The 14,287-nt window shown below is 31.0% G+C and overlaps 1 protein-coding gene across 3 annotated transcripts in view; it reads right to left on the bottom strand.

The window, feature by feature from the left end:
* Nucleotides 1-14,287, bottom strand: part of LOC126739004 (unconventional myosin ID) — an 81,342-nt gene that overhangs the window by 28,548 nt on the left and 38,507 nt on the right. For all 3 annotated transcript variants that reach the window (XM_050444548.1, XM_050444531.1, XM_050444538.1), the window contains 3 exons: nt 12,055-12,299; nt 11,784-12,001; nt 9,634-9,812 (listed from right to left, as the gene is read on the bottom strand). In XM_050444548.1, coding sequence (XP_050300505.1) covers nt 9,634-9,812; nt 11,784-12,001; nt 12,055-12,299 — 642 coding nt within the window. The remainder of the gene's footprint in view (nt 1-9,633; nt 9,813-11,783; nt 12,002-12,054; nt 12,300-14,287) is intronic.

The following is a 14,287-nucleotide window of genomic DNA, read 5'->3' as shown; positions in this document are numbered from 1 at the left end:
AATAAATTTGGATTACCAGATTTTGATTTATTTGTTAGCCCTAATAACAATAAATGCTATAAGTTTGCCTCTTGGTTTAACGACCCAGAGGCAATTTTGGTAAACGCCTTTACAGTCTTATAGGGAGATTACTTCTATGCCTTTCCACCTTTAATTTGATACCAAAATTCGATTATACAAGATTTCGACCTAAAATGCTCGAGGCATTGTTGTGGCACCCTATTGGCCTACTCAAGCATGGTTTCTTAAATTACTAGATCCCTGGACTCAGAAATGCTAATTCTTAAACCGAAAGTTCTTCTCCTTTCTATTGATAGATCCCCTCACCCGCAGTGAGGGCAGCTTTCATTGGTGATTGGGGTGTTATGCAAGAAGCCTACCTCTGCAGAGGAGTGCCCCCTGATGCCATAAAAATAAATTTATCTTTGATCAACCGTTAAACAATACTACTCTGCCTTAAAGTTATGGTGGTAATTCTGCGGGGATGCCTATATTTGCATGTATAGTCTTTCTGTACTAGAATTGTTACAGTTTTTACTAAGTGCTTTGATTAAGGAAAAAGGTATGGTTCCTTAAATAATATTAGAGCAGCTATTAACCTAATTGTTCATCCTAATTTGATGGCAGATAATCGAATTAAGAGATTTTTAAAGGTGCTTTAAATTCACAACCGTTGAAGCCCAAATACTCTTACACTTGGGATCCTGAAATTGTAATCTCTTAAGTCATTTTACCCTGTACAAAAAAAAATTCTCTTAAAGACATTCCCTTCAAATTAGTAACACTATTGGCTTTGAGTACAGGTCATAGAGTGCAAACTCTTTCTCTTATTCATATCCATAATATAAAAATGACTCAGGGTAAATATGAAAAAGCTACCGGACAAAAAAAAACAATCAATAGAAACGAATATCAACCAATCTTTTATACAGGGTGAGTTTTTTAAAGTGTTACAATGCGATATGTCAAAAACGGCTGCAAATTTTTTTTTGACATTTTGGTGACATTTCAAGTATACCGGGGGGCACTTTTTGTGATATTTTTGACATTTGCCCCTTCACCCCCCTAAGAGGGGGGGAGGGTCACTTCCTTATTTTAAATGGAATGACGTGTTTTTTATTCTTAAATACGAATCTACATAAAATATGAAGTCTGTTTACAAAAAAATTTTAAAATTGCTCTGCTGGTTACGGAATTATGATCAAAAATGTTTTGATTAAATTTAAAAATAATTCGAATATTCTACTACAATAAAAACAAATTATTTCCTACTTTTTAACTATTTATCGTCTATCGTGTATTATCCCTAAGGAGCTGTTCGAAGTGACCGCCTTCGACTTCCAAACACTTTCTTATCCTTTCTTGACATGAGTTTCGTACCCGCTGTAACATTGCTGGTGTCACTAATGAACAAGCAAAACGAATCCTGTTCTTCATGTCCTCTGGAGTTGTAGGTGCACTAGCCATTACTTTGTCTTTTATAAATCCCCATAAAAAAAAGTCAAGGGGGGTCAAATCTGGCAAACGAGCAGGCCAGTTGACAGGACCACCTCGACCAATCCACCTGTTTTCAAAAATCTCATTTAAATAAGTACGGGCCTGTATGGCATAATGGGGTGGAGCTCCGTCCTGCTGAAACCATACGTTAGGATTTAAATTTTGGTTTAGTAGACGAGGTAACTGATTTCTTAAAAAATCTGTGTAGACCTGTCCATTTAAATGACCTTGGAAAAAATGCGGACCAATAACTCTATCCTCGAAAATACTACACCATACGTTCACAGATCAGGGATGTTGATTTGGTACAGTTCTCATCCAGTGAGGATTATTTGCTGCCCAGTAATGCATGTTGTGCCTGTTTACCTTTTAGAAAAACAAACAACCAAAACTTGAATATGTTCTAATTTAAATAAGTTAAATCTTACCTGCCCGCAATTATTAAAAGAAGCCTCATCAGAAAAAATAACGTTTCTCAAAAAATGGTTATTTTCACGCATTTTTGTTGAAATCCAAGTGCAAAAATTAATGCGATTCTCAAAATCATGTCCGTAAAGCTCTTGATGAAGTGTAATGTGGTAAGGATGAAACTTGTACCGGTGCAGAATTGTTATAATTGATGATTGACTAATTCCAGCATCTAAAGCAAGCCGCCTGGTACTGATTTGAGGATCAATAGCTACTGCTCCTAATACAGCAACTGCCTTATTTTCATCTGTTTGCGTTTTAATCCGATTTCGTCGTTTACTTTTTAGACTACCAGTCATACGACTTCTGGTCTCCAGTCTCTTAAAGGCCATATAAGATTTTGGAATATCCGGAAACCTCTCGGCCCACACTACTGCAGCCTCCCTATAATTTTTTCTGCACTCCCCCAAAATTAACAACATATCTACTTCTACACTAAAATTCGCTTCAATTTTTTTCTTTTTAAACACAATTTACTTGTTAATAACACGTCAAAATTTTTATGTGACACTGCTTGTTATGTTGCCATAGAAATCCTACTGTTACTAGGATTTTCATTTCCATCCATACTAGTAAAATAAACAGTAGGATTTCCATGGCAACCGGCTGTTATTATGGTAAAATATTCGAATTATTTTTAAATTTAATCAAAACATTTTTGATCATAATTCCGTAACCAGCAGAGCAATTTAAAAAATTTTTTGTAAACAGACTTCATATTTTATGTATATTCGTATATAAGAATAAAAAACACGTCATTCCATTTAAAATAAGGAAGTGACCCTCCCCCCCTCTTAGGGGGGTGAAGGGACAAATGTCAAAAATATCACAAAAAGTGCCCCCCGGTATACTTGAAATGTCACCAAAATGTCAAAAAAAAATTTGCAGCCGTTTATGACATATCGCATTGTAACACTTTAAAAAACTCACCCTGTATAGAAAAATACACTTCTCCCCAAAGATGCATTAGTATTCTGTTAAAACTTTATTTAGAAATAACCCAATCTCATATTTCGGGGAATATTTCAACACTCTTTTAACTTAAAAAAAAAACCTATAAGCCAGCTTCGCCTCAAACCTTGAGCCGTTGCATTAAAACAGTAATGAACAAGAGTGGGATTGATACTAAAAAATATAGGACAACATTTGAGAATGCAGTTAGTTACAAATAATTCTTGATGTGTGATTTAAATGTATAAATATTAAAATTATGTTTAAAACATTATGTCGTTGAATAATGTAAAACTAGGTTGTAAGAAAGTTATGTTTTGTTATTTTGAATAAAATTATATATTATTATGCATATTAAGATATAAGAATTTTAATTATAAAAACTTAAGCACATGCTGTTGCCTGCAACTAATAGGGTCTTTGAACAACTACATTTGTTTATGATCTGAGGAAAAAGGTGGTTCATATAATTAATATCGAACTTCAGTTACAGGTAAGTTCGTTTGATATGTTAAAATATATATATGTTTTAATAATTATTGTACTTATTCACTTTTAATATCACAGAGGTAATGAATATTTTATTATTTCCCAATTGTTGATAAAAAATATTTCTTTACTAGTACCGGACTATCAACCTTTCAAAGTCAATTATAAAGTCATTAATAAAAATGAACTACCATTTAAAATGACCGCTAAGATAAAAGAAATCTATGAGATTACGGATATTTTTTGCACAAATAAATATTTTATTATTTCAAGCACGATAAGGAAAATAATATCCATCTTTCAAATGACCGCTTTGGATTAAAATTGAAATAAAATTCTTATTGACCTTCTTAAAATTGACCTCCTTGTCGTAAGAGAAATGCCAAGGGTAAAGGCGAACTCATTTAAAATCACTGCTGAGAAAAAAAGACGTTGAGAGATTTTTGCTTTTAGTGTTACTTTACTAGTGATTTCGACGCTTGACCCTTTAGAATCAGCATAAATTCTTTTGTTTCTATAAGGGACAAAGAAATTATTGCTGAGATAAAAAAATATTATTTCCAAATCAATAACAGAATCCTTTTTTTATTTAATAATCATAAAAAATTAATCTCAGGAGTGATTTTCATTGATCTAAAATCAGTAATAGTTGTTCTATATTTCGGGTTAGCAATCTAAATAATTAAAAATAATGGTCAATAAAGTGAGAGTTCCATTAAACCTTCAAATTGTTGGCTCCTCTTTAACAAAATTACCTCTAACTCTTAATGTTTTTGAGTAACAAAAAACGTTTTTTAGTAAATTATTGGGTACAGCCCTTTTCCAAACCCCTTTTATGAATATTTCTAATATTTTATGCTGATTTCTTAGAATAGTGAATGAGCTCAGCAAAAGAAATGCCTCAACGAAAATCGATTTAACTACTAAAAATGTTCACTCAGAATCACGATTTTGTTCTCAAATCCATCCACAGGAATTCTAAACTCCTGGACAAAATTATCGCACCACTTGATTTTTAGAGATTTTTTTTAATAAAGATAAAAAAATAAGCAAACTTATAAGCATTGTTAACTATGCATTATTAATTAACAAAAACAATTATATTCTATTTAACAAAACGAGATTTAAGTAACTAAATTCAATACAAGGAAAAGCATCGATTTTCACTAACTTCAATTTTGATACAAAAATAAAACAATAGACCCATAATGAATTCCTAAGGGGGCGTAGTCGGCCGCCATATTAGACTTCCAACTTTTAAAATTTCCGACAGATGACGCAAGTAACATGTTATTTATAAATCGTTAGTTTCGTAAAAGTCCACCGTTGGCTGTAGCGCCACTGTAAGCTGCGGGAAGACGGGAGGCGGCGGCGGGTGACCAGATGGAAATAAAATTCTGGGAACTATATTTATTTCATTATTTGCCTTTATTTTTGGTTTGTACAGAACCGTGTTGTTTTAAAGGGTATAAATAGACTATAAGCTGTTTGAAAAATTAAAATATTTTTGTTTTTGTATTAGTAGTCAATAAGAAAAATATTTGAATATTGATTTGTTGAACCCAAAAATTGTGAAAGGTTTATATGTTCTATACAGGGTGGAATCAGGACAGATATGATTAAATTGCGAATACTTTCTAAAATTAGGAATATTTTGGTGTTTTCCATTCATAAAAGGAGCACATTTATTTGTCTTTGCTCATCTTATGTTAAGCTTATTTTTGGTGACAGAAATCAGGAAATCAGTACAACAGCAATAACAATTTTATTTAATAAAAGTAATATATTTTTTACTATTTTTATTTAACACAATTGAGCCAAAAACGTTTCTCTTTTTTATGTTTTTTTCATTCGCTTTTTTCTGATATTATTTAAAGCCGTAGAACAAAATAATTAAACACACAATTAATTACACACCTATTCATGGGGATTATTTGACCCTACGAAGTTTCATTTATTTTCCGACTTATCAGTATAAAATAACAAAACCTTGTTATAGTTTTATTTGAATGGCTGTTATTTTATTGGAGTCGCTGCGATAATTTTACTACAAAATGTTGAAGAAAATATTCGTATAGTGCTGTGATTTTAAGACTCAAAAGTTAGAGGTTCAGTTAGGTCATATCAAAGTTGCGTCATTTGATGCTTATCAAAATAAAATTTAAAGATTTTAATTTAATTTTCGAATATTTACGGAAAAATTCATAATTTTTTTAAATACTTTACTTTTACTTTCTACCAGGTTTAAAAAAAAAAGATTTTAAAATACTACGCCTTTTAAAAGAAAGTCACACTTTTTCATGGTCCCTTTTTTTAACCTACATGATAATCGTGCTTAGCTTCGTAGGTACCTTTCCTACATAATTTAATTTGAGATCGCTTCAACAGTAATACAAAAAAAAAATTCTCGAATATTACAAATAAGCACCTAATAATAAACTAGTAAATTTATCGTGTTGCAAAAAATATACCATATCATATAAAAAACAATGCGGTCTTTTTGCAAGCCATTGCTTTTTTTGTAAATGTACCTATGACATGGTCTGCATGCAATTAAACAATGTTATAATTTGTCATATAGCTTTGGCCATTGGCTATTTACCTTTTCCAAGGAAATTGTCTTAATTTATTTTTAAAATAAAGCACAAAAGACTTCTCTGATAAAAAAAATTAACGAGTTTTAATATCTTTTCAAGAAGCAATGAATCGTTTAATAAAGAGAAATCGTTTTTTAATTATTCTTTTTTTTTCATTCAAAATATGAATTTAATTCAATTACCTTTAAAATAAGGTATCACATTTAAGATTTTAGAAAATAATTCTGAAAAAAAATAATGACTCTCCGACATATATATATATATATATATATATATTTATTTATCATATGTATATATGATTTTTTTTATATAAAAATCTTACCATTGAAAAATTCATAATCGGAATTAAACCATAAATCACAACGAAAAATTAGAAATTACTTGTGGAAATTTAAAACTGAAATATTTTTATCAATTCTCAATCTTTTCAGGGTTTATTTTAAATCCAACATCGTTTTACTCCCAAAAAAATTAAAATTGTTTTTCTTATAATTTATTTTTTTTTAACTTTTTTTTCTATATAAGACTTTTTTGTAAAGCTTAAATTGATTTCAAACAAATAAAGAATAGAAGTTGGCTTCCTAGTTAATAAAACATTTATTTATTGGTAATTTTTTATTAAAAGTTTTAATTTTGTTTATGATTGACTGAATTAAATATGATTACATTTTTGTTTGATTATTTTGAAATATGATTAATTAGATTTAAAATATTTAAACAGGAAAAAAGTTGCAAAAAAAAAAGAGTTAAAAAAACAGCTTCTGACAATGAATTTTAATGAAGTCTTTATTCTGCTTTTTAGAAATCATTAAAATTAAAAATAAATAAGTCATCATTGCATAAAAGGTACTCTATAAGAGTATCACAAATAATAAGAAAATATAGAGGAATTTCCTTGTTACTGACTAAATTATTTTCTTTCTGTGTTCTTCTGTCCATTTAAGATATTTTTAAATGATTAAAAAAAAAGGAATTGTTCCTATAAGGGTATCATTTGAAAAAAATAATTAAACTCCAAAAATACAGCTGTTACAATTAAATATATGTATGTTTAAAAATGGGCATTTAGATAAGAAATCTCCATACCTAATATCATTTGTTTGGCTAAAGCAATGTAGGTATTAATAAGTGTTGCCTTTATTTCTTTCATATCTTTTAATGTCGTAATAGCTAATGTGCGCATACACATATTTTATACAAGTATTTCAAATGTAATATAAGAAAAATTGAGGGAAACTATTATTACTAAAATTATGAAAAAACCACATTTTGACAAATAACATTTATTTATTTATTTAATATTTATTTATTTATTTAATATTTAAACAGAAATATAAAGTAATTTACATCGAATTTTAACAAAATAGAAAAGCTATATAAATATTAGTACCTAGGTATGCAGTACCTGTATGCGCTTGAAAAATAATGCTTCGAATGTTAATTTCATGCTAATAGAGTATATTTTGAGAACCAAAAGGTTAAAACAAGGCAAGACCAAAGTAAAACTAATTTTAAGAGGTGCATGTCCACAGTGTAATTAAAAGTACCTTAATTGTAATGGCACTAAATTTTTAAATTTTTAAAAAATATTTGGCAATTACTAGCTTTACCGATAACTATTTATTATCTTTTGATATAGTGTTTTTGTTCTTTGGCTACTCGAGCTTAGTTTCTAATCCTAATGAGAAAAGGAATATGAATCTCAAAAAAAATTATATTTGATTATCAAAAATATGAACTAAGCTATTTAAAAGTTCTAATTTATGTGTCTAACTAATTTGATAGTTACATTTTTTTGTTTAATACTAACATATACATGTATGTAATGAACCCTTGCTTTTTAAAAATGGGCATGTAATTGTAAATTAAGTAGTGATTAAAAGAACAAGGGTGCTAAATAAATAATGTCTATTTACCAATTTTCAAAATTATTTCACATTATATAACCCTCCTAATTAATTACAAATAAACAAGTTACTGAGAAGAATAAGCAACTTAGGCTTGTAATACTAATTAGTAATACTAATATTAAAGAAATATACAGCTTATTATTAATTTACTCATACACATGTTTTACACTTACTTATACTAGACTACATTTTCATAATAATACTCTCAGAGATTAACCTATCTGAACTTGCTCAAGTCAAAATTTTGCTTGGTATGGCATGAAGAAGACACTATCAATAACATCATTAAAGTTCACACATATTTGTTTTGTATTTTTCTCCAGATACTTTGGGTCTTGCACCAGTTTCTCACAAATAACAAATTTCGAAATTTGCTAAATAAACAAGTGTTAATCTATATTTTCCATGAAAATTCACAATTAGTGTTGCAACCCACAATTTTTGCCCAATTGGATAGGTTTTATAATAAAATAACATTGACATTTTAGCAAACTTTAGAAATTGCAATTGGATAAGATCCAAAATAAACAAAACAAAGCAAACTAACCTGACTTTGTTCGGATCTGCATGTGGCGCCATCCTTTAAAAACTGCTTGAACGTTTTAAATACAGTTTTATTCGAAAAATCAATAAAGCAAGGAAATCGGAAAAAAGTACAATTTAAAAGAATTTTTTATCAGATTTGCCTGAAATTCGGCACACAGATTCTCGCATATATTCGGCACAGATTCACTATTTTGTTTTGTGATATTCGATCTGGTTATCTTAAAATTTAATAAACTGTAAATAAAATACCATCGGTAAAACTGGCAACGACGTGAACGCCCGACCAAGATTCAAGCCAGCCTGAATAGCTGACGAGGGAAGCCAATAATAGCAAATCACAAAATGTAAATTATAACGGATCGCCAAACAAAATAGTGGATCTGAGCGGAATCGAATAAGAAACACTTTGACCAATTTTCAACTTATTCTGATGTGAGGTTTTTTTTTAAGTACTTTTCTAAGATGCAAAAAGTGACCAATCACGAGAGCGGATTAGTCGGAGAAGCGGCAAATAAGCAAAAAAAAGTCCCCTTAATAACGTGATTGCCACCTCTAGCTGCAATGACCAAGCTTCACAGCTTCCTCTTATCAAATTATGAAAACTTTCCTGCGGATGTATTCTCACTCCTTACGAGCAGCATGTTCCATGATAAAGCATAAACATAGTTTTTGTCCAGTTCTGCTTTTTATACGAGAAAAGATATTATAACTGTTTTAACTGATATTTATTTTTATTTAAATTTTCTTGACAAAATAATTAGTGGTGCGATAATTTTGTCCAGGAGTTTATATTATTTTGAAAAAAAAATCTAAAAATTTAAAGCGGCTATTAAGTTATGCCCAAAAATGTCCAATAATAAATAAAAATCAGAATGCTGCAATGCAATGCAAATTTGGTGGCTCTTGTACCCTGTTCAATAAAATTGACTCTCATAAAGTTTTTGAGGTATAAAAAACGTTTTTATAAGAAATTATTGGACACGATTAATGGGACGAAATAATTTAAAAAAATATTCCTAGAATATTTATTCAGGATTCAATTTTCATTTCAGTATCAAATTTCATCCTCAAATATTATAAGTGGTCCTAAGTTATGCCCCGAAAAAACGGCACAAAACCTCTTTATATGACTAAGACCCTTACTTTATAGACGTAAAAAGCCATTTCAAACTTACGTGAAGAGATTTGGGTGGCTCGGGCCATATAATGCTCTTGCCATAGTCCTTCATATTCTTGGCATTTCGGAACTTCACCTGCAGTTTGTTCACGTACTCTCGCAGTTTTTTTAACCTGTACGCCTTCACCATTACCATGAGGGCTTTCATACGTTTGTAAAGTTGTCGCGCCTTGTAACCTGGTTAATGAGATACGTCGATTAGCATAGATTTAATTTACATATAGGGTGTTTCATTAAAGTGGAACGGTACTCCTGTAACGCGTTTTTAAGTTCTTAAAGGAACAGAACAAAAATTAGATAATAAAATAGCATATAACAAAAATAGGGGTTTTAAGTTGTTTGGTAATCTTCACTCTCACAGAAATTCATTTTTATTATTCTTGAGCTCTGACGTTGCCTATTTTCCTCGTCTTTATTCAAAAGTAGTGGGAGCTTTTGAATGCCGGATTATCAACGAAAAAAATGTGACCTTAGGAAAACACTTTTGGCATACTTCGGTGTGACACTCAAATTACAAAACAGTTTTACCACTAACCAAAACTCTTTATTTTATTCTCGACACGTTTTTCGCTAATGAAGTAGTTTTACTTACAGTGTGTCCAAAAAGTCTGGAAAATACCTTTTACAGGTAAACGAATTACCTAGTTGAAAAAGGCTCGGATACGTCAATTCTCTTTTATTTTTTGCCTATTTTCAGATTTCTGAAAAATATACATGGTGCGTCAAGAAGAGTGGGTAGCTGTCAACTTTATTATTTTAAACAGAACACCCCATTTATAATTGCATTTTTGGATTCCATGATAAATTCTGAACATATTTCATGCATAACACCCTATATCAATCTTAAACTGTTTTCGAAATATCAACAATTGAAAATAAAAATTTTTAAAACCAGGCACTAAAATATAAATGATTTCACTTGGGGGAATATGGGTTGCACTTTCCTATCTTAGTTTTTCATTACCTATAGTTTAACAATAATGTTGTAACTCTACAACAGATAAAAACTATAAATTCAACACAATTTAAAATAATTTTAATCAGCGGCAACGTCGACTTTACAACATAAAAACCGCTGCAGAAATTGAAGGCGGTTGAGTGAAGCTGTAAACGGCCTGGGCTAATTTCTTCGAAATATGTATATCCCGAGGGAATTAAGTAAAACCCTTAAGTCATAGGTTTCACTAACTCAAGTATGAAATATTCGAATTTAACCGTTAATCTAAACCTCTCACCTGCTGATTCGTAAACGTAAAGAGAGAGTAACTTAGTAAATAAAGTAACTTACCCTGGATATTTTGGGGATGGGTGCAGTACGTCACGTACCGAAAAATACGCGCGCAAAACAGTGTCGACACTTATCGACCAATCCGGTTTTCGGTCAATGCCAGAATTGCTGCTACTCAATTCACAGCTTAGCACGACCTTCTCCTTTTCTCCCACTCTTTGCGCATTTGTATTTAATATAAGGAAAGATGTATAGTTCAGGAATATCCAAAGGTGGGAAAAGGAAAAGATGTAAGGCAAATTATGTAAAGTTAAATAAGTTATTAGCAAAACGCGTATTTTTGAATGCATAATTATTAAATACAAGTAAAGATTTAATTTAAATTTAAAGTATTACTAAGTATTGACTAAGAGAAAATTAAAGTTAATAATTATAATCACTATAAGCATGTGATGACGAAACACGGCCCTTTATGGTGGAGCAGTTCACTCTTAAAACCTTAAAATTGTAAGTTAGGTCTCTCTTCCAGAGGAGAGCGCTACAAGTGCTCGGGGCCGAAGAATCCTACCCTTCAAATAACTTTAGATTTAAGTGAGGCTTATATTAAAAAAAAAACAAATTTCTAGTTTTAAAATTTCAAGAAAATAATGTCCTTTTTTAATAAAGGTATTGTAATCGAAACTTTGATATGAAACAAAACTATTTAATTCATGAAGAGCTCGGCTAGAAAAGGCGACGGACTTGGCTGCACCCTCAAGTTGCTCATAACACTAATTTTTGTATTGAAAAATATTTGAAAATAATGGAGTATTTTGCAAAGTTTTGTTAATATAATTATTTTCTCGTATATCAAAAAATAAAGAGTTTTGGCTAGTGGTAAAACTGTTTTGTGATACTTAGAATCAATATTGCACACCCACCTTTCCAAGTTTTCTGTATAAGGGTCACAATACTGGGAATCAGCTCATTCCTAGCGTTCTCCAAAGCGAACAAGGTCTTAGGTGATCGAATAAATATCTTAGTTCTGCCATACTTCACGTCATTACTAAACCCAGTTTCGTTAATAATAACTTGAACGCCATCCTTGTCCGATCCGTTACGAAAGTTCGGCCAGGTATAATGCGAAATCATTTTATATCTGAAATCCGAGTAGATTTTAAATGTTTCTTTTTTTTAGGGATAAAAAAGTACCTTTTAAGGAATTTATCGTATCTTTGCCTATAAGCGAATCCGGCTCTTCTTACCCGAACGTTCTCGAGTAGTCCCAGATAACTGACTTGATGACGTACGCGTTGATGATCGAACGATGACGCCGATTTCACCTCGTTGGGTTTGATACATCTTACGTAGTGAGGTTCTTTGCTTATCAGGGTCTTAATCAATTCTTGCATGGAGGTTTTGAAGAGAGTACCGGCTGTTGGAGGGCGTTTTGTTACCTAAAATAAATAAGTTTAGCGTCTTTAATGTGTTAAATAGAGAGAAAGCATAGCAGGTTTAGGACCTCAAGTAAAACTTATTTTGTCCAAGAAGAAATTACGACGTTTTGGCTTTTATTTAGGCTTGTATTTATTATCTTTTATTACACAGTGCTCAAAAGCCAATTTTCATAAACGCAAATTTATTTAATGAGAAAAAAATTCTCTTTTTTTAAAGATATTAGAGCTTTTGCAAAGCAAAACAGTGGCAAGTTTGTCTGGGTAAAATCAAATCAAATATTTATTAATATATTGCGAAGTATGTGTTTCTACAAGTCAAAATGTAAGTCTAATAGACAGAAATATATTTAAAACAGTAGAAATTTAAATTATTACACATTAAAATCTATATATCTTATATAAAATATAACACACAGAACACCTAATGAAAACAAACTGTCATACAGACTCAGCAGATAAATGCAGGCAACAAAGTCGGACTCCAAAATATAAAACATAAAAATGCACACCTGGATACAGCCGCCTCAACGATAATCCATACTTAAACTCTTGAAAGAGTAACTTTAAAAAATATCTTGGCTTTAAGTTTCTTATATCGACTAGAATAATATTAAAGAACTAGACACAATAGTGGTCAGAGCCTTGTCTGGTTCTAGGAAGCCTGCGATAGTCTTATAATGTTTCTACTATGCCTGGTGTTGTAATGGTGTATAACTGAATACATTCTAAACTGTGAGAAGAAACAATGTAAATTAAACATTAATAGATGTAGGCGCAAGGAATCGTAAGTATATGAAGGTCTCTAAAGAACCGCCTACAACAATCCCTATACCCCAAGTCAACTGTAGTCCTGATATATCGCCGCTGAAGCTCAAAGATTTCCTGTGCATGGCTAGAATGGACCCAGTTCAAAATTGCATAGCACAACAATGGTAAAATAGTGGACAAGGATGTAATAGCCCTCAAGGATCTTATCATGTAAGGTACTCTACTTAGTCTGCCTGATAGCTGATATACATGTTCTTTCCATGTTAATTTAGCATCTTAAATAACGCCTAGAAATTTTGTGTGTCGGAACACACCTAGTATATTAAGTGCAATTCTTTTTAAGCTAAAATTTAACTTGTTGGTCTTAATTTTGAAAAACTATTGGCTGACATTCATAGATATTTTTATTGCTATGACCTATTATGTCCACCACAGGATTAAAAGCGGAGTACCTAATAACATTACTAGTATCATCTGCAAAAAGGATAGGTTTTAAATAACGAACATTAGAAAGATCGTTAATGTATATGAGAAATAGCAGATGACCAAGGACAGACCCTGTGGAAGATCCTGACCCATGCTCCTCTCAGTTGACACACTGTTCAAAAAATTAACATATTGACTGCGACCCTGGTTTTTATGACATTAGCTGTTTATTTATTATTAATTACAGGATAAGAAAGAAATACAATATTCGCATTTTAAACATTGCTTAATTCTGTAATGCATTTGTTTAATTCTAGGATATTTACCTAAGGAGAGATCAATAGCTCCACCTTAATAGCTGACCTATTTAGCTAAAATACCTGTATTTTTAATGATATTCAAGTATAATGCCTTTCCTTGAATTATGGATTGAAAGTAATGTGAATTTCCAACTAACTTATGTAAGGATGTATCTCTTATATAGCTAAGATATAAGCTCTTAACCGTTTGATAACCGAGAATAAGAGTTTTGTTAATCTTTTCGGGTTCTGTTGGTGGCGGTGGTTTTGTTACAACTTCATTCTCAGTAAAAACGGATTGTGTAGATCTTGTTTTATTGGAATTGGTACTAACCTACTTACAAGATCGTCTTTGAAGAAGCAGTTGATACAGGGTTGGCTTTAGCCACCTATGTTGTTAATAATTTGAGCTCTGTACAGCAGTTTTTGTTTTCCGCCTCTAATACCCTAATCAATTCCTTATTAAGATTAAGTAGTTCTTAAAAATCTTGTTTA

The sequence above is a fragment of the Anthonomus grandis genome, chromosome 1 (assembly GCF_022605725.1).
Source record: "Anthonomus grandis grandis chromosome 1, icAntGran1.3, whole genome shotgun sequence".
NCBI lineage: Eukaryota > Metazoa > Arthropoda > Insecta > Coleoptera > Curculionidae > Anthonomus > Anthonomus grandis.
This window is presented reverse-complemented; position numbering and strand designations above follow the sequence as displayed.